The sequence below is a fragment of the Phoca vitulina genome, unplaced genomic scaffold (genome assembly GCF_004348235.1).
Source record: "Phoca vitulina isolate PV1807 unplaced genomic scaffold, GSC_HSeal_1.0 scaffold5, whole genome shotgun sequence".
Taxonomy (NCBI): domain Eukaryota; kingdom Metazoa; phylum Chordata; class Mammalia; order Carnivora; family Phocidae; genus Phoca; species Phoca vitulina.
In genome coordinates this window covers 59938359-59959777 of record NW_022589708.1, presented here as the reverse complement: position 1 = coordinate 59959777, position 21419 = coordinate 59938359, and the positions used below count along the sequence as shown (strand labels likewise).

The window sequence follows — 21419 nt, the reverse complement described above, 5'->3', positions numbered from 1 at the left end:
AATCTAATCAACATCAAACTATTTACTTCCCTCCAAAGTAATTTCCTGTCAATGCACAGACATGCATTTTTACTTAGTTATAATTAGTGTGAACATACTCGTTTTTGTTTAAGAAAGGTTTTCTTTACCTTGGCATTCAGATTTGTTTTCATAGGCGAAGAAAACACTGAGAACTAGAAGGAACCTTCACTGGAGAGTTGGGAGGATTATACAGGGTCATGTTATCCTACAGTTGATGAAACCTTGAAGGACCCCGAATTCCACCCCATATCTCTGATGACCGCCCTTTAGACTAATAGACTCACTGGAGCAGCTTTCCCACACAAAGGCCTCTCCAGTTCTTACTCCACCACACCAAGGGGGGACTCTCCCTTCTAAAGGAAGAAGGAAATCCCACTGTCCAGGTCAGGAGGGTCCAGTATCTGTCACGTGCCTGCACCCCTGGTACCCGCTTCACTGTGTTGTGAAGTTATGTTCAGTGGTTTCCCATGCAGGAAGAAAGCCAAAACCATGCTACTCGGTAACACTTTTCCACACCATTCTCCTCAAATGTCTGCTGCTTTTTTTTTTTTTAATAAAATGTAATCACAATAGGTTCCAATCTATCAAAGCGTAAATTTCCCAGTCTTTTCTCCTAAGTCAAGGAAGCAGCAAAGTTAGGTTTAATTAAAAGCAGCAACTATTTGTACAGCTGTCCCTGGGTTCATGGCTCCTAAAAGGATTTAGCTTCAAACCCCGCTGCCCACGTCCTTGGGCTCCTGGTCTGGGCAGTGCCAAACCCGCACTTCCCGAGTCACTTGGGGGAGCGGGCCTCCCCAGCTGTGCCCTGATGCTTCTTTAGCCGCCAGATTCCCTGAGCGCGTGTGGCATGAGCAAAGCAGAGAAGAGCAGAACTTCCACATACACAAGTCCCCTTCTTTTGTTTGGGGGACACGAAGCCTTGAAGGTTACTCCAAGAAGTTGCTGAAAATTCTCCTAGGGTTGGGAAAGGGAGGGAGGAGGATCGGGCTCGGTCTTCCTTTTGTGAGCTTTCTCTGGCTTTTGGCACTTTTGCTCAGGGTAGGTCTTTAACCTGCCACCCCCAGCACCCAAGGCATGAATGATCACTGACAGGCATCCTTCAAAGGAGATGGGGGCGGGGTATCCCTGCGGATAGATGCTTCTGCACCAAGCGGCAGGGTTTCCCAGCAAAGCCCTGGAGAAGAGGAAGAACCCGCGCTCAGCATTGGCTGATTTTCGAGCGCACCGGGAGCAGTGCCTCCTGCAGCCTTGGGTCCGGACACGCCCATTCGGATAGGAATTCGGGGGCCAGCGCTGGCCACCTCCTGCGGGGCAGGCTCCACCCTCGAGAGGCAACAAGGCCAACAAGCGGGTTGGGAAATGTGACCCTGGCGACCCCAAACGCCCCCGCCTCTCTCGCTCACTGCTACACCTGCCCGCGGAGCGCGCGGAGCCGCCGGCAGAGGCGATGGCTAGCCCTGCGCCCTTAGTGGCCTCCATCAGCCACCAAATGGTGGCTCTGCAGACGCTGCAGCTGCTGCAGCAGGAGTGGGGCTGGGGGGACGGTCCGGGCGACCCGGGGATCCCGCGCGATCCAGACCACGTGTCCGCTGCCCCAGCGCGTCGCACAGGCCCGCGGAGGGCCCGGCCGGGGCCGGGGCGCGAAGAGGGGGGAGGGCGGCGGGGGGCCAGGAGTGGCGGGTCTGGGGCGCGGGCAAGCTCCCCAGAAGTAGAAGTGGTGCGAGGCGCCGAAGGGGGCGCGGAGCTGCTGCCCTTCCCCAGGGGTCGGGGGCCCTGCACCCTGGCCCAGATGGCGATGCGCAGCGCGCTGGCCCGCGTGGTGGACTCGACCTCGGAGCTGGTCAGCGTGGAGCAGACGCTGCTGGGCCCCCTCCAGCAGGAGCGGTCCTTCCCCATCCATCTGAAGGTGAGTCTGGCCTCGAGCACCCGGCTGGGGCGCAGGATCCCGCGGCAGGGCGGGGCTGCGGGGCCGGGATAAAGCCCGGAGGGGCCACCCATTGAAAAGCTGAGCGGTCCAGGGGATTCAGCGTCTGTGAGACGGAAGGCGGGAGGTGACAGCCCTGGGACTTGAGTCCAGGAACTCGGGGTCCACCTGGGGCCCAGCTGATTGCGGAACTGAGACACGGGGAGGCCTTGCCAAAACCTTCCTCTGGAACTCCTTTCGCCCTCTCCCATCAATCAGCTTCCTGCTCTAGCCGAAGGCCCTTTCCACATGCGCAGCTCCTGGGATGGAGGACAGCTGTCCCTGCTCCCCCCTTCCAAATTAATAACCCTTACTCCAGAGCCTTCAGTACCCCTATTAAGTCCCCCCTGCCTTTTGCATGACAAAATCACCTAGATTTATTTAAAGTTCCTTCACACTTAAGAATCCAAATTATTTTTGCATAAACCCAATTCCCCACAGAGTTCAGAGGCCTTACAGAGTCAACCTAAATTCTCATAAAGTGGTGTGAGAGCGGGGTGGGTCCCGGGTGTCAAAGCGTGAATACTAATGCTAAACTCCTGCTAAGTCACGCAGCTCCTATTTGTAGGGCCCGTTTCCTCTCATGGTACCAAACTGTGCTGGTCCGTGTAGCCAGGGAGCACAGTAGCTGCCTCTCAGGCTGAGTGGGGCTGTGGAAATCTGGAGGTCTTGGGATCCAGTCTCCACCTTGTCATTAACTAGCCTAATTGGTTTAAGGTCACAGATCTCTTTGAGGTCTTCTGGCTTTCCAATTTTGCTTCCTTCCTTCCCCTTGGGAGGCTAGCAGAAGGAAATGAAGGGGGAATGATGAAGAAAGCTTAGAGCAGTTCCCAAGAGTTGTTATTCTTGCTCTACAAGCCAAGGTTTGGAAAAAATTGCTATGTTTTAGATTACTATACACTGTAAAAGACTGACTTGAAATTAAATATAATAAAGCCTCTGATACACCCAAAAAAGTATTGTTACTCTAACACGATGGTTTCTCAATCTCCTGCTGTTGACATTTTGGGCTGGATAATTGTGGGGTTGTCCTGTGCATTATAGGTTGTTTAGCACCATCCTTGGCCTCAACCCAGGAGATGCCAGCAGCCTTACCCACCCCCCCAACAAACTGATACAACCAAATATTCCCAAATGTGTGTTGGGGGGAGGGAAAATAAGATCGCCTCCAAAGGTGGAGCACGGCCCCACTCACGTTAGGAAGTTAAAAAATGAAGCTGCATTTCACTAATGATCTCGTGTAGAATGCACCTTTCTTTGATACCACAAAGAAATAAAAAATCCTGCCAATTAAACTATGACGCACCATCTATTGTAAGATCACGTCAGAGATTTTTGAAACGTGAAAAAGGGTGCATCTTAGAATTGCTGAAGCAGGAAGGGCTGTGTGATGTTAGGGGCATATACGGGGCACATGTACGTTGGCAAAAGGAGAGACTGAGTGATCGGCTTTACCTTAGGTGATCTCGGAAAGCTTCTTGGAGGAAGTAATCTTAAAAAAAAAAAAATGAATGTTTGTCCCACAGACATGAAAGGGAAAAAACATTTCAGGGGAGCTGTGTGATCCAAGGCCCAGAAGCAATGAAAAGGTGAACGAACTAAAATTAGTTCACTATGGCAGAAGGTAAAACAGGATGCTGGACAGGTAAGTGAGGTCAGATGGCAAGAAAGGCCTGCATGTCATGCAGAGGGCCTTGAATTGTCTTGCAGGCAAAGGTAACCGTTGAAATGACTGAGGCGAGGACCTGACCCTAGATAAGTCACAGCAGGTGAGGTTGCAGTTTGGGGATCAGGTTGGAGACCACTGTCCAAGGGCCTGGCCCAGCTCAGATGCACTGGAGCTCTCTGCTGTGGCCTACAAATCGTGCCACTCGAACATCATGTAGCCATCACTTCTACTTGGTAATCCTTCTAACACTTTCTACTTGACTTTTTGTCTTCAACATTTTCCACCCTTCTCAAGCTTTGTTTATCCAAACCTCAACCAGCTCACTCCTCTTCTGAGAAAATTGAGGCCATCGGACACAAATATCTTCCTCTCTACCTAAAAAATCTCACTTCTACTCATCTTCCTTCTTGTCTCTTATAAAGAAATGTTGTTTGGTCCCCCCAACCCCCAACACAAAGTACTCTTTCCACTGGAGTCTGCTGTTCACCTGCAGGGGAATAATGAGTTTTGAGTGAATAGGGAGTGCTTTCAGAAGGGAGAGAAACAGGGAGAGTTTTCTCTGGATGATTTGCCTCCTGGCCAACATCTTGGAATTTTGCTTGGTTTTCTGTTTGGAGAAAAGGTAATATCTCTATTTGTAGAGTAGTGATTACAAAGAACTTAGACTTAAGGGCACAGTAGTCTGTCTTTCCAGGGGGCTGGTTATCCTGACTTGGCTTCATTATTACTAGTGTTAATTTGACATCTGCATACACTACAAAGTGATCACCCCCATAAGTCTAGTTACCATCCATCAGCATACAGTTGACTGCCTTCACCCATTTCACCCCCCCTCAACCCCCTTCCCTTCTGGGAACCACTAGTCTGTTCTCTGCATCGATGACTTTGTCTTTATTTTGTTTGTTCATTTGTTTCATCTTTTAGATTTCACGTATGAGTGAAATCATATAGTATTTGCCTTTCTCTGTCTGACTTATGTCACTTAGCATAATACTCTTAAGGTCCATCCATGCTGTTGCAAATGGCAAGATTTTATTCTTTTTTATGGCTAAGTAGGGGCGCCTGGGTGGCTCAGTCATTAAGTGTCTGCCTTCAGCTCAGGTCATGATCCCAGAGTCCTGGGATCGAGCCCCGTATCAGGCTCCCTGTCAGCGGGGAGCCTGCTTCTCCCTCTCTCACTTCCCCTGCTTGTGTTCCTGCTCTCGCAATCTCTGTCAAATAAATAAATAAAATCTTTTTTATGGCTAAGTAATATTCCACTGTGTGTGTGGGTTTGTGTGTGTGTATATATATATATATATATATATATATATGTGGGTTTGTGTGTGTGTATATATATATATATATATATATATATATACACACACTACCTCTTTATCCATTTATCTATCACTGGACATTTCGGTTGCTTCCATATCTTGGCTATTGTAAATAATGCTGCAATAAACATGGGGTGCAGATATCTTTTAAAATTAGTGTTTTCATATTTTGGGGATAAATGCCCAGAAGTGGAATAGCTGGGTTATGTGGTAGTTCTGTTCTTAATTTTTTGAGGAATCTCCGTACTGTTTTCCATAGTGGCTGCACTGATTTACAGTCCCACCAACAGTGCACAAGGGTTCCCTTTTCTCCACACCCTCACCAACACTTGTTCTTTCTTGTCTTTTTGAAAGTAGCCATTATAACAGGTGTTGGGAGGTATCTCACTGTGGTTTTGATTTGCATTTCTCTAATAATTAGTGATGTTGAGCATCTTTTCATGTACCTGTTTGGCCATCTGTATGTTTTCTTTGAAGAAATGTCTATTCACATGCTTTGCACATTTTTTAACCGGTAATTTATTTATTTTGTTGTTGTTGAGTTGTAGGAGTTCTTTATATATATTTGGATATTAACCCCTTGTCAGATATTTGGTTTGCAAATATCTTCTCCCATTCGATATGTTGTTTGTTCATTTTGGTAATGGTTTCCTGTGCTGTGCAGAATCTAATGAGATTCTGTTTGATGTAGTCACATTTGTTTATTTTTTAATTTTTTTTAAAGATTTTATTTTATTTATTTATTTGAGAGAGAGAGAGTGTGACAGAGAGCACAAGAGGGGGTAGGGTCAGAGGGAGAAGCAGACTCCCTGCTGAGAAGGAAGCCCGATGCTGGACTTGATCCCAGGGCTCTGGGATCATGACCTGAGCCAAAGGCAGTCGCTTAACCAACTAAGCCACCCAGGCGCCCATATTTGTTTATTTTTGCTTTTCTTTCCATTGCCTTTAGAGTCAGATCCACAAAGATGTTCCTAGGACTGATGTCAAGGAATTTACTGCCTATGTTGTTTTCCCCCTAGGAATTTTATGGTTTCACGTCTTACATTCAAGTCTTTAATACATTTTGCATTAATTTTTGTGTATAGTGTAAGATGGTGGTCTGGTTTCATTCTTTTGCCTGTGGCTGTTGAGTGTTCTTATTACTATTTATTGAAGAGACTGTCCTTTCTCCATTATATGTTCTTGGCTCCTTTGTTGTAGGTTAATTGTCCATATCTATGTGGATTTACTTCTGGGCTCTTAATTCTGTTCCAATGATTCATGTGTCTGTTTTTGTACCAATATCATCCTGTTTTGGTTACTGTAGCTTTGTAGTATATCTTGAAACCAGGGAGCATGGTACCTCCAGCTCTGTTCTTTTTCAATATTGCTTTGGCTATTTGGGGTCTTTTGTGGTTCCACACACATTTTAGAATTACTTGTTCTAGTTCTGTGAAGTAGGCCATTGGAATTTTGATTAGGTATTTCACTGAACCTGTAGATTGCTTTGAGTAGTATGGACATTTCAACAATATTAAATATATATATATATATTAATTCTTTCAATCCAAAAATATGGAATATCTTTCCATTTATGTATGTCTTCTCCAATTCCTTTCATGTTTTCTATATTTTTAAATTAAGAACATGTGGATTGATTTTAGACACGGAATGATTTCAGGAGGATTTGTGCTAATGGAAATAATACCTGTGTATCACTTGGAAGTGTGTGGAAACTATCCCTCTAACATCAATTCTCTCCCACAGTGTTACCCTTGCCACAGAGAGGAGGAGGACTCACTTGAATGAAAGCCCACGGCCCAGATGAAAAGCCTTAGGGACCCAAAGTAGAGACAGCACAGCACAGCCCAGTGATCTGGTCCTGCAGAGCCTTTCAAACCTACCATTCTACTTCCTGCTGTAGGCCCTTGGGCAAAATATTTAGCTTTCTTGTGCCTCAGTCTCCTTGCCTTAAAGTGGGGATAGAGGTATCTAACCTTACAGGGTTATTAGGATAATGCACATGAAGTCTTAGCTAGTGGCTGCCCATACAAACTCTCAATACCTTTAAACTTTTATTATTATTATTATTATTATTATTATTATTATTATTATTAACAGGTTGATGCCTCACATTCTCATTGACTATTATTGTTGTGAGTTTCAGTCCTGATATTGATGGATCTGACCCATGGTCTCTATTGATTTTTCTGAGACTGTTGACAAAAGCAAAGTTAGGATGACCCATGGAGAGTTCCAAGAAGCCTCCACTATCCAGAGGTCGGCTTTAGCACATGCCTGATGACTGACTTAGAGATGTTGTCCCCAAATGACTTGCTGATCAAACCACTGAGGCTTAAGGAAGTGAAATTTTCAGGCATGAAGGCAGAGAAACTCCAGCACAATACTAATGGACCTTTTTTATAGCAGTTTACTCTTTTCTTAAAGATACCGACACTTAATATTCTTCCTGAATATTTAGAGATTATCACACATGTGCAAAAACTACATGAAGTGAGTTTCTTTAGAGTGGATAAAAAATGCTTCACAGTACTGAGTCTTGTTAAATTTGTTGGAGAGGCTAGAGTTAACCAGCTAGAAAACATTTATTACAGGAGAAAACTGAGACTCAGAGGAATTTAGGATTTTGCTAAAGATCTCACAGCTGGAAAGTGATGGCCCATGGTTCAAACATGGTTTTATCTGGCTTTTTCTACCAAATCACAGTGCTGGACTAAAGAGGTGTGATGAATGTCATGCAGAAATAAATTCCATGAGTGTGTATGGTTGGTAGACAGGGCAGCGTTGGACGGGCTGTGCACTGCACACTGCTTGGGCTGCAACAGTCACCTTGTAGACTGGGTATCTTGGTCAGCTTGGGCTGTCATGACAAAATGCCATAGATGGGGTGGCTTAAACCACAGACATTTATCTTCTCATTGTTCTGAAGGCTGGAAAGCTGAAGATCAAAAATTTGGTTTCTAGTAAGGTCTTTCTTCCTAGTTCATAGACTGCCACCTTCCTGCTCTGTCTTGAATAGTTTGTCCTCTGTGCATGCAGAGAGGGAGAGAGAGAGATCTTGGATGTCTCTTCCTCTTCTTACAAGGACACTGACCCTATTGGGTTAGGGCCCCACCCTTATGACCTCATATAACCTTAATTACCTCCCTAAAGGTCCTATTTCCAGTACAGTCAAACTGGAGGTTATGTTTCAACACATGGACTTTTTTTTTGTGGGGAGACACCATTTAACCCATTATACTGGGTGATTTGTGTGTCTCTTTATATGATGGCCACATTACATAGTGACCCAAAGCACCAGGTGAATGTAGGAAATCATTATCAAACTAGTAATAACTATCATGAATGTCTTAGGCACTCACCACTCAAAGAGAGCATAGAAATGTGCACAGGACCAGATGGAAGCCAGTCTAGGATTTTAAGAACTGCTAAAAATGACCAACTCACATAGACACCATTAACCAAGCCAATTATGAAGTCACTCTGATTGAGTTTTTCTGTCTTCCTTTGAGAGTCAAAAACACTTATAGTTTCCAAGAGTTCTGCTCTGATGCAAGTTTCATGGAAACTATGGCTGATGCCAACTTTCAGAAGCAGGAGAACTTTCCTGCTATTACAGATTAAACTTGCCTGTGAGTTCACCCATTCCAATTAGCTGATTCTGGTACCAGTTGTTCCATCAAGCTCAGTAATCGTTGCTGGTTTTCTCATTCTACATACCAAGCATGGCAGTTATAAAACCACTGGCTTTGGCTTCACGGTCACTGCTAATGCTCTTTGCAAACTGCAGGTGTGAACATTGGGTCACTCAGAGGAAGACATTGGTGATGAGTGCTTTTTTTCCTCATTAACATGAGTGTGAAGACTTTCTGCAAATTTGGGAATCGTGTCTTTAAAAATTACTAGCAAACTATTGAAGAAATAAATGCTCAGGATTATATGATTAATAGCATAGCCAGCGAATTGCTCTTCATTTGGGATAAAATCGTGGTTTTCTGTGACAAAAAGGCCCAGTGACTACAAGTAGCTTAATTATAGCTTTGTCCTTGCTCATAATGTGAATGATAGGGAAATCAGGACATTTACAATTGCCAAAATGAAAATTTTGGGAAAGATGTTGCAGGAAGGCCCTAAAACAAAACTACTTATGTTTAACATCTTAGTGGAAATGCTGCCGTGCTTTGTTTTATAATTTTGGGATTTGCCTTGTGAGCATACCTGAATTAAGTGCTTATATCCATCACAAAGTGTTTTTAACTGGACTTTTCTAATGAAAATGGTACCATACCCAAAGCAAATGCATAAAAAACCTTAGTTACTTGTGAGCATTTACACTGGGTACACCACAAGTAAAAATGTTTAATTTCCTGTGGATGATAGACTTTTTACGGTGACTGGCAGATACTTTAGTTCTTCATTGAGTGTTTTATTAACACACAGTTACATATCTATTTGAGATTGACCTTGGGTTCAGGCAACTGGTGGCTCCTCTGGGCCCTGTGAATTTGTAGTTCAAAGCCAGATGTTGATGAACCAAGGGAGCAATTTGCAGTATACTGTTTCTGATAGCATGGTTTTCACAACATCCCTCTAAATAAAGAAATGGCATTCCCATTTTAGGTACACATCCAGTATGGAGGATCGTGATGGGTCTGGGGAAGGGATTTGTGCTCCTTTGGGGGGCCCAGCCCTGGGCACCTGTAGTGGAGAGTGGTCTGCTGAAGTTCATTAAGGTCAGGAGGCCCCATCACAGAAAGCTGGGAAGAGCTCTTTCTTCAGTGCTCTCCATAGGGAGCATTAGGCATTCAGGGGGAGCGAGAAAGGAAAATGTGAGAAGAAACAAATTTGTGAAGGCCATTGTAAGAGAGTATAGCTCAAGATGTGACTGTCTTGAAAAGAACCAACTTATTTTAAAGCCAGTGGTGAAGGGGATATGAGCTGACTTAGAGTTTATGTAGATCGAGCAGTGATTTTGAAGGTGATGAGGTAGGAAAAAACCCAAAAATCTTCCTTGTGGATTGTTTAAAAGTGATCTGCATTGTAGAGCCTATAAAGTCATATTGTATTTTTTACTCGATTACCCATTGGTGTTGGTTTCAGAAAATAAGCTTTGAAGCTGACTGTTGATGCCAGATTCTTCTTGCCTTCAAGACTACGGTTTTGATGGGAGTGTTTATTTTCAGTACAAAGCTAAAAAAGTTCCAGCTTTTCTTCCCTTTTGGACTTTGCAGGTGCATTTGCAGTTGCTCAAGGATTCCAGATGTGTGCATTCCTAATAAACACAATGCATAATGCAGAAAAGTGCAAGTGTGGCAGTTTTTCTAAGAGACCTCCCTTATACTGGGCAGGAGAGAACAGAATGGAGGAAGAGAGAGCTCCAGCTAGGGAGGGTCTCTGATTAGCTACGAGTTGGCTTGACATGGGGTGTAGAAGGTTCCACGCCTTGAATATCTTCCAGACAGCCAAACCCTCTCAATTATGTTGCAGGGAAGAGGGATGGACCAACAGACCAATCTTCAATTTGGATGTGACCAATGCCAATTGGAGCTTCGTTAACACTCAGTTAACCTCAAGAAAAATAGTGTGAATATGGCCAAAAAAGAAACATTCACTTGTAGACATTTTTGTTCCATCTCAAAGCTAGGTTGGTGCTTCCCCTGCTTGCTTTCATGGTATCCCTGCTCATCCCACTGGGGCATCTGAGGCCCTGTAGTTCAAGTTCCCCAGTCTGTCTCCCACCGTGGGTAGTGAGCTGTGCTCTCGGAGTCATCACTGTACCCAGCCCAGTTTCTAAATTTGGGGCGGGTCTTGGATGAACATTTGAGCTTGGGAAGAGAGGATAATTCAAGCTCTGCCCCTCATTTGCTGTGCGACTTGGGTATGTTGCTTTATCTCTCTAAGCCACGTTTCTTCATCGGTCATTCACGGACCATTGTGAGGCTTGAGTGAGACAAGGTAGATCAGAAGCCTGGCTTTGGATCCTGCACCTAGCAGGTTAAGCCAGACCAATGTTTTTTGTTTTTTTTTTTAAAGATTTTATTTATTTATTTATTTGAGAGAGAGAGTGAGAGAGAGAAAGAGCACAAGAGGGGGGAGCGGGAGAGGGAGAAGCAGACTCCCTGCTGAGCAGGGAGCCCGATGCGGGACTCGATCCCGGAACTCCAGGATCATGACCTGAGCCGAAGGCAGTCGCTTAACCAACTGAGCCACCCAGGCGCCCCAGACCAGTGTTTTTAAAATGCTGGCTTGCCATGTCATCTCCATGCTTGGAAGTGATCAGGGACTTTACTGTGGCAGTCAAGGCTCCCACACTAGTTTGTGTCCTCGTTCCCAGCACAAAGCTCTGCTCTTTTCAGACTGGCCTCCTCTCAGTCCCAGTCCCTACTTGACTTCAGGCCTTTGCCTGTGTTGCTCATTCTAACTGGGAGGGCCATCTCTTCCCTGAGAGGCAAAGACTGCATTCCCTGCACCAGCTGTCTTGTGACATCTGTACGGCCTACCCTCATGCCTCATCCTCACCTTCAGTCCCTTCTGCGAAGGCTGGAGCACTCTAATGGTCTTGACCACTTTTTTTTTTTAAATTTTATTGTGGTTAAAAAAAAGAGTGTAACATAAAATTGACCATTTTTAGTGTATAGTTCAGCAGTATCAAGAGCATTCACATTATTGTGCAACCAATCTCCAAAATTTTTTTCATCTTGTAAATCTGAAACTCTGTACACAATAAACAACAAATGCCCATTTCCCCCTCCCCTTGCCTCTGGCATCCACCATTCTTCTCTGTTTCTGTGAGTTTGACGACTCTAAGTACCGCGTGTAAGCGGAATCATAGGGCATTTATCTTTTCGTGTCTGGTTTATTTCAGTGAGCATAACGTCTTCAAGGTCCATTCATGTTGGAGCACGTTCCAGAATTTCCTTCCTTTTTAAGGCTAAGTAGTATTTCATTCTATGTATACACCATAGTTTGTTCATCCATTCATTTGTCAATGGACCCTTGAGCTGCTTTCACCTCTTGGCTATTGTGAATAGTGATGCTATGAACATGGGTGTGCAGATATCTCTTTAAGACCCTGATTTCAATCCTTTTGAATACATATTCCGGAAGTGGAATTGCTGGATCATATGGTAATTCCGTTTTTAGTTTTTTTGAGGAGCCTCCATGCTGTTTTCCGTAGTGGCTGTGTGATTTTACGTTCCTGCCGGCAGTGCACGAGGGCTGCAGTTTCTCCACATCCTCGCCAACACTGGCTATTTTCAGGGTTTTTTTCGATAGTAGTCATCCTAATTGATATGAGGTGAGCTTGGCCACTCTTTTGGAGCCTTAATCTTATTCTGTGTGACATCTCTACTGAACAGCTTGAATAGTTTCATCTCCACCAGTTAGATTCCCACCTTCTATAGAGCATATTGTTCTTTTCTTTTCTGTCCTTCCTTCCCCCTCTCCTTCTTGCTGACCTCCCATCTAGCGGAGTACTTTATGCACAACTTTAGATGGATGGAGTGCCTTATAAATTCAAAGTTTGCATGACCATGAGCTTATTGGACCTTCACAGTCTCTCCATGTGGTAGCTATTTGTTTCCATTTTACACATTAGAAAACTGATTATTCCATAGATAAAATGTCTGTCCATGGATGGCCTGTCAAAGGGACAGAACCAGGCCTCCGACGGCAAGTCCAGTGCTTGTGAAGGAATAATCCCAGCATCCCAGGGGTCTTTTCAGGTGCCTGGAGGGCTACGATCCTTACTAACATCTGGAAAGTCCTTTTTGCCGCATAGGGTAAAATGCTCACAGGTTTTGGGGATTAGGACATGGACATCTTTGGGAGGCCATTATTCTGTCTACTACAGGGCAGATTTCAGCTAAGAATTAAGGAAAAAATGTTCTGGAAACTAGAGCCAAGAGTTGCCTCCTAAGCACATGGGTTTCTCCTGTGTGGCAAACAGTGTGACACCAGGTATGCTCTAGAAAGGATTCACACATCAGGAAGAGCTTTGTATGAACTCTCTAAAGTGCTTGGATTATGAGTCTATAAATGTCTGTTCTTCTGTAAGGTTGGGTTTTTGTGTTTTTACCAGAACCCCCATTCCATTTCACTGGACATTTGGATATATGTTCTATGTGCCTCAATCCTACTAGGTTATAAGCTTTTTAGAGACTAGGTACTCATGTCTTACTGCTTTTTACCCAGTGTGGTCAATCATGTAGTGGAGACTTCACATGTTTCAAAGAAATGTAACTGTTGCATTAACTGAGTCTGAGGCCATTGCCGCAGTAGATTGGTTGAGTCACTATAAAATGTAAATGCCCCCTATCAGTTTGAACCACTGTAACAACCAATACATTTCATATCCAGAGTCTGAAATTACACAAGGCTTTAGAAGTTCCAAAACCTGTCTTTAGATTGCTAAGTCATAATTTTCTAATTCTGGCAGCATGCTCAAACCCTACGTAGGCTATTTCATCATTTCTGGAAGCATCTGGGACTTGCTAAATAAAAGCTGCTGGGAGGATGTGTTCTGTCATTGAATGGAAAGCACCATATACAAAATCATTATGAATATTGATCATGTGATTTTCTACTGAAAGCCCATGAGCCATTCAATATGACACTGCCTCAATGCTGTGAATTTTTGGCCCCCGCCTATGCAACAGAATCAGTAGAGGTTTGGTTGGAGGCCATGATCATTGGATCCACAGTTGGCCTTCAGACCCTTCAGAAAGGAAGAGAAGCAACCACCTGTTTTATTTTTCCATCCCCAGGCTTAAGAGTCCCATGGAAAGCCTATGCCTATTAATTTGTTTTCTTTGACTGTTAATATATTTGAGAAAGGATTAAGAAGAAATACTGTACTAAAGGAGTAAAATAAAGAGACTTTGCAAAGCTTGCCAGAGATTTGAAGTTTACCCACGGCCTCAGGGACGAGTACAGGCCAGGAGTGGAATTTTATTATATGTATACTTTCCCCAAACGATGCCTTCTTTGATTCTTTACAGTGAACGTGAAATTGACTTCAGATTTTAGGCCCACAAACATATTTTTAAAGGCATTTTAATCTTATTTGGGTGATGAATGCCTTTGCAGACTGGCTAATAGGCACACGTCAGCACACATTTCAGTGGTTCCTTCAATTTTGAATTTCCCTTTGCATGTTGTCTTTGATCCTTCCACTTTGTACTTAGAGTTGGATTACTTCTATAAAGCAAGCAGACAATTTCCCTTGATGTGGATCTAGGGGAAGTAGTCCAGAGGCATATTTTTCCCCTCTACTTTCCCGTTCCCAAGCAATATGCTCCAGGAATATAGGTTACTCCAAAAACTATGGGAGAGATTATCTAAGTAGCCCCTTGATACCTTCTAAGCAGAAATGAGCAACACGCAAAGGCAGGGAAGCTAGAATGCTTTAAAGAGGAAGAAAAAACAAGAAGCATGGTAGCCTGTGAATACTTGAGTAAAGAACTATGGCCTGTTGTGTTGATCTTTCTATCCCAGCACTTTACTCACACTGGGGTCCTGCTGCCATTGTTGGCCAAACTCAATAGATGAAAGTTTGTTTTGTTTCCCAGAAGATGTTCTCTACTAAACACTTTGCCAGAGACCCAGGTCCTTCTAACCCAAGTGACAGAGTTTTTGTTAGGGAGAAGAATAGCTTCTCTTTCTACACAGAATTAGGAAGAAAACTCTAGTTTCAAACTTCAGTTCAGTATTCTATGGTGACTAACATAACAATAAAATTTAAAAAATTAAAAAAAAATTAAAAAAATTAAAAGAACAAAAAAACTTCAGTTCAGCTTTTAGCTCTTTCTTTCATTTTCTTTTGGATTTGTTTTTTTCTTTTCCTAAGTTCTTGAGTTGAATTCTTAGCTCATGCTTTTTCAGTGGTTATTCTTTACTTAAATAGCATTAAGTGTATGAATTTCTCAATGCAGGTGTGTCCCACAAGTTTGTGATATATTATGTCCATAATTGTTCAGTATAAAGTATTTTAAAATTTCAATTATTTTTTCACTGATCCATGAATTATTTGGAAGTAGATTTTTAAGTCATGTATGTATTGGGAAGGTTATGTTATTGATTTCTCATTTATTTGCATTGTGATTTGTATGATATAGACTTCTAGATATTCATTAAGAATTTACTTTTGGCATATTATAATACAGTCAGCTTTCATAAATATTCCATATATCTTTGGGAAAATTTGTATTTGCTTATCTTTATTGGGCCAAGCTTGTGATTAGTGTTTCAGTCTTTTCTCTCCAGGCTGATCATTTTGTTGTTTGATTTATGTGTCTCAGAAAGCTGGGTAGAAATCAGTATTTTTATGTTTATGGATTGAATGTAAATTAAGATAATCATATTAGGCACACACAAAGTACAAAATTGTTATACCTTCTTGGGGAATAGTTCCTTTTATTAACTGTAGCTTATTTTATCCTTAATAATGATTTTCCTGGCTTTGTTTTGGCTTCTCTTTGCTTTGTATATGTTTTAGCATTCATTTACTTTAAGTCTTTAGGTATTTTTAGTTTTGAATGTGTTTCTTGTAAAGAACTTATCAACAGATCTTTTAAAATCCAATCTGGTAACCACTGTATTTCAAAAGTTGTCTGATTTGGTGTTTTCTGTTCCCCTTGATTTATGTTTATATATTTCTTCATTTTTACCTTCTAAAAATAGAATCAAGTTTTAATATTCCTTTTGTCTGCTGATTTTGAAGTTTTACATATTATTTCTGTCCTTTAATGATAACCCTTACATTTCTCACACGCATACTAAAATAAGTCTGAAATTTATCAACTTTGCCACCTTTCTAAATAGTACAATGCCTTAGAATGCCACTCCATCCCACATGTTACTACTATTCAGCATTTTCGAACCATCTTGCTTTTGTAAGTCCCAAGTTAATTGTTATAATTTTGGTTTTGAACAATCAATTCTTTAGATTTACATCGTATTTTTAAGTTTCTTTGTTCATTGTTGCTTCTTGTGTCTCATTCTTTCCTTTTGAATTGAATGTCCCCTTTCTGAATTATATCTCTAGGAAAATATGACAGTGAGGGTGGTAACGCCTGTTGTCCTTTTAAATGAAGGCATATTTATTTTGCCCTGATGTTTAATTAATAGTTTTGTTGGATTAAAAAAAATTCTATGTTGACAATTATTTGAAAACATATCCCATTCTTTTCTGACTTCAATCATTGTAGCTTAGTAGGTGGCAGTCTGTCTTGTCATCCCTTGAAAGCCATCAGGCTTCCCCCCCACCCCCCAGTTGCTTTTAAGAGTAGTTTTGCCTTAATAAGTTTAGATTTGAATCTCATTTTACTTCCTGAATCTATGTTCATGAACCTGGATTCATGTTTTGGATCAATTTTGAATAATTCTTATTCATTATTCTCTTTAAATATTGTCTCCCCTCTTCTCCCCCAACCTCTCTCTTTCTCCTGGAAGTGTATCTGTTGGGCTTCATCATTTATCATCCATGTTGTTTAACTTCCCATTCATAATTCCTATGTCTGGCTTTTTATCTTACATTCTGAGTAATTTTCTCATATTCATCATCCAGTTTACTATTCCTCAGTTCGAATGTATTCAGGTGTTTAAATTGTCTATTGAGTTTTTAATTTGTCAAAATAGTTGTTATTTCTGGAAATGTATTTGGTTCTTTTCCAAGCCTGTTTTTACTTAAAAAGTGTTTTATTCCTTCTTTTATATTTTTAATCACTTTAAACATATTTTATAGTTTCTAGCTGAAATACTTGGAAATTCTGCCCTGTATTAGTATCTGCTGTATCATGGTGGATATGTTAAATTTCATATTCCGAGTTTGTCTTTGACAGAGTATTATGGGAATACTTCTGTGGGGCATGGGTTATGGATGTGTCCCCATGGAACAGGCTTTTATTTCCTTTTACCATGTATCCATGGATATTTCAGCCCAGTTCCAATTTTTAAATTAATTCCTTAGCATGAGTGTTCCCAGAACATGTATATGGTATAGAGGGCAGCTCCCAACTTCAGCTGTTGTGTAGTACAGGTCAACAGTTATGCATTGTTGGGGCAAGTTTATCCTCTACCCCAAACCCAGCTCCAGATTAACTTTGTTTTTTTTGATGAATATTGGTGGGCAGCTAAAATAATCTACTTTTCCTTTATCTCTGGCCCTTAGGGATTTCCACTGTTTTCTTGCAATATCAGAAAGGATGTTTGCTCTGTTTTATTTAGAATTCAGTTTCCCCAAAGGGTTTTGGGGAAACTAAGTGTGCCATGTTACCAGAACTGGAAGTCTGTGGAGAGTCATTTACATGTATTTAAAATAAATTATATATTCAACACTATCTCTGATATGGAATAATTTTATTTGTTTGTTTGTTTATTGGAATAATTTTAGCGTACCATTTCTATACAATGGATTTTAGAATGTGAAACATTTAGGAATTAAAAATATATTTAGTTATTTTGTTCTTTTAAACTACCTGGGAACTATTCTTTCTAAATTTGCATTGGAAAGTTCTTGACTCTGTGTTCATTAAATACCAAATCCTGTGTTGGAATTTTGAAGACTATGAGTATGGAATAATAGGAACAGAGGCTGTTTGTGTATTCTTTAAAGCTCTGTTAGGAACAAATAACAGAAACTCAACTCTAAATGGCTTAAGTAAAAAAGGCATATTTATTGACTCAGATAACCAAAAAATCCTGGGGTTTATTTTTCAAGTATAGCTGGATCAATATGCTCAGAGAATGTAATTAGAATCAATCTCTTTTAATCGCTTGGTTCTTTTTTTTTTTTTTTTCCAGTGCTGGCTTCATTCTCATTTGGATTCTCCCCTTATGGTGGCAGGATGCCTTCCAAAAGCCCCAGTTAAAGAGAGCTTCTCTTTCCCAGCTTCTCTTTCCCAGTCCCAGACATTCTAGAACTGTGGCTTATTGGTCTGTGTTAGGTCACCTGTCCATTTCTGACCAATCCAAAGTGATTGAGGGGTGGTAGTCTCTGATTGGCCTGGTCCCTGGAGTTGTAGAGTGGGTGGGTCAGCTTTGGTCAAATCACATAGGCTGAGAATGGAGGACAGTAGTTCTCTCAGAAAATAATTGAGGTCCTGTGATGGGAAGAAATGGGAATGGAAGCTGGGTACACAAAACACAACAAATGTCCCCATAACCCATCTAACTGCTTGTGTTTGCTGTTCATTTCAGGATAGTGTTGAGTTTAGAAACATCTGCAGTCATCTGGCTCTACAGATTCAAGGACAACAGTTTGACAGAGATTTGAATGCTGCCCACCAGTGTTTGAAGACAATAGTCAAGAAGCTGATTCAGTCACTTGCTAATCTTCCTTCAGATGCCCACGTGGTAGCCTGTGCTTCTTTGAGACAGATCTTACAGAATCTCCCAGACATATGATGTTCAAGACACCAGAATTAAAACCATAGCTGGTACGGCCAAGAGAACTGGGTATCTTACGTTCCTAACTGAATCAGCAGACAATGGATGCTTTCATCCCCAGTAAGGAGAGACTTGATGACATATACAGCAGTCTGACCAATGGCATCTGTACCCTTTAGATTATAGCATGTTGGTGAAAATTTTTTAAAGCAGTAGTTCACATTTTTAAGTATGTTGAGATATTTGCTTACTTTTTGATTGAAATCTATTCTACTTTGTGGAACTGATTGGATTATATATGTATATATTTACTAATTCATATTAAGTATTAGTTTTGATCAAATGATACATTTATCTATACTTATATTAATGTAGGCCTATGTGGTTTAATATGGTTATTTAATATGGTTATTTATATATGGTTATATGATTAAAGCTTCATGGTTCTTAAAATTATCTTGAATAAATAGGATATTTGATAATTGATATGTTCTACTTACTGAGCATTTCATTTTACGTTATGAAAATCATCTTTAGATGTTGTAGGACCACATGTGTCAGTAATTATGAGTTCCAATGCTGGCATTAATAACTTACTGTTGGACAGGAAAAGAATTGCTTCTAAGCCTTGTGCTTTCATATACTGATTTGTAAATTTACAATGATAATGAGCTATGAAGTACCAAGGATATATGATATGTAAATACAAAGTACAGTATTATTAAAGTCTCATGTGGAAACATGTAGCTCTTCTTACTGTTTCTAAATATTCCAATTGAAATAGGAAATTCTTGTGAAAAACAGGAGGGAGTGGATACCCTGGCAGGTTTCCCTAAATATTTAGAGCTAGGAAAAGAGAGGCTAACTTTTTTTTTGCACCAATGATCTGAACATGCTTAGGAAAAACTAAATTTCCTGTTGTTTAATGATGACTGTATTGAGAACCAAAGTAAATTGCAATGCTGCCTTTCCCTTAAAAGTTTAATAGAAATGGCATCAGATTTAGAAAAAAGAGTACACTGTCTACGTGCAGCTTATTTTCTGAAGGAATTAAAAACTAGGTCTGTATGGTGAGAGTAGATCTGCTTTTAAAAAATAAAGTGTTCGTAGTAATCAAAGCCTTTTAAATTCCACATATTCTAATCCTAGTTGGTTCCAAAATTTTATCCCAGGATATAATGATGAAAGGTAAATATATTCCTTCTCTTTAGATGTAACTGACCATTCCATAGAAGAGAATTACATTTAAGGGACTGAATTCTAAATGAAAGATGAAAGGTATGTGTCTGTGCGCGTGTGTGTGTGTGTGTGTGTGAGTGAGTGTGTGTGTGTGTGTGTGTGTGTGTGTGTGTATAAGGGTGAGGTAGGCCAGAAAAGAAGGGCATTTATTTCTTGGAAAGAGTCTTTGGTACTTAGTTCTCTCATTCCTAGGAAACATTGTATTCTGGGACTGTCACCATATTTTACAGTGAAGTCTTTCTTTCCCTGGGGAAATTATCCCAGGACTGTTCTCTAAAGACCTATCATTATTTATAGGCTGCCTTCCCCATTGTAGTCAATAGCTCTCTCTAAATAAATATTAACATTAAGGCTTTTTTTTTTTTTTTTTTTACTCTCATCCCCAAGAAATATTGAACATTTTTGCTTCTTTCTATCTGTTCTTGTGTTTTTTCCCCCTCATTTTGCAATGTGTTTCCCATAGACGAATTAAAACCCTATTTCATACTTTAAGTCCTGATTTACCTACCACCTCCTCATTGCACTCTCCTGGATCATCCTAGTAGGACATGGGTTCTTCTTCCTCTGAACTCATACTGGTATTATTACATACCATGTTATACCAAGGCTACTGGTATACTTGCAACCAAGATCAGCTTGCTGAGGGCAGGGATTATTTTAGACATATTTGTATATTGCATAACAACTACAATTCTAAAAGTTCTTTGACTCTACTAGAACTTCTGTTGTCTTTACCACCTTTTCACACTGCCCCCACCTCTTACTTCTGTGGCTTATGTGCTATGCTCAATTTGTATGATCATTTGGTTGTGCATGCCACCAACTCCCTTCTTCTCTTTTCCTTTGGTTGAATGCTGCAGACAAAACTCCATTCCTGGTCAAGACAACTCTCTGCTTATTCCACATCCCTATATGAGTTCTGAATGTAGCTTGAGTACAACACACAGCCATGCAAATTTCACTTCAATTCATGGCTCCCAATCTCAAGGGGCCCTCATGTTATCCATTAGTACTACTTCATTTCCTAGACCTGCAATATCCAGTATGGTATCCATTGGCTACGTGTGGCTATTGAGCACTTGAATATGGCTCGTCTGAACTGAGATATGCTTGAAAATGTAAAATGCACACTGGCTTTTAAGAAGTTAATGCTAAAAAAAAAAGAATGTAAAAGATCTCATTTTTTAATACTGATACATGCTGAAATGATAATACTTTGAATATATTTGGTTAAATAAAATATATTATTAAAAATAATTTTACCAGTTTTATTTTACCCTTTTAAGGTGGCTGCTAGAAAGTTTGAAATTCCGTACACGGCTTGCATTCTATTTCTACGGATAGTGATGTCCTAGAAAATTCACTAGATAATTCAATGCTGTGCTTGACAATTTACTTTCTCAGGAAGGTTGTTCCACACCTTCTCACACTTGTTCCTTCTCCATTCTCCTCATTCTCAGCTGATGACCTTGTCTTTCATTGCATAGGGAAAAAAAAAGCCCTCAGAAAAACATGTTCATCTTCACACTAACAGATCAACCATATACTGAGTTCCCCTTTGTTATAAGAAAGACATGTCCTACTCCTGCCCAAAGCTGACTGACCACTCAGGCACTGGACCCTGTTTCCTCTCACTTACTTGAGCACTTCCCTTTTGTACTCATTCTTTTGCCTGCAGTATCAATTCTTGCCTCTCAATAGGAGCATTTCTATCAGCGTGCTATTATCTTATAGTAATTCCTCCAATCTTTGAAAAACAATTCCCCCAGCTACTACTTTATTTCTCTCCTCCCCTTAAGAGGAAAACTCATGGCAGTTGTCC

General features: G+C 41.0%; 1 protein-coding gene across 1 annotated transcript; it reads left to right on the top strand.

Moving 5' to 3' along the window:
- The first annotated feature begins 1151 nt into the window (after positions 1-1151).
- Positions 1152-19928, top strand: DLEU7 (deleted in lymphocytic leukemia 7). Its single transcript, XM_032403079.1, has 2 exons — positions 1152-1927; positions 18170-19928. The coding sequence occupies exons 1-2, from the start codon at positions 1469-1471 to the stop codon at positions 18374-18376; spliced, it is 666 nt and encodes a 221-aa protein (XP_032258970.1). The 5' UTR covers positions 1152-1468; the 3' UTR covers positions 18377-19928.
- Positions 19929-21419: the final 1491 nt, after the last annotated feature.

Coding starts and splice junctions, on each gene's coding strand:
- DLEU7 (XM_032403079.1), top strand. CDS start 1,469: ATGGCTAGCCCTGCGCCCTTAGTGGCCTCCATCAGCCACCAAATGGTG. Junction 1,928..18,169: donor CCTTCCCCATCCATCTGAAG/GTGAGTCTGGCC, acceptor TGTTCATTTCAG/GATAGTGTTGAGTTTAGAAA.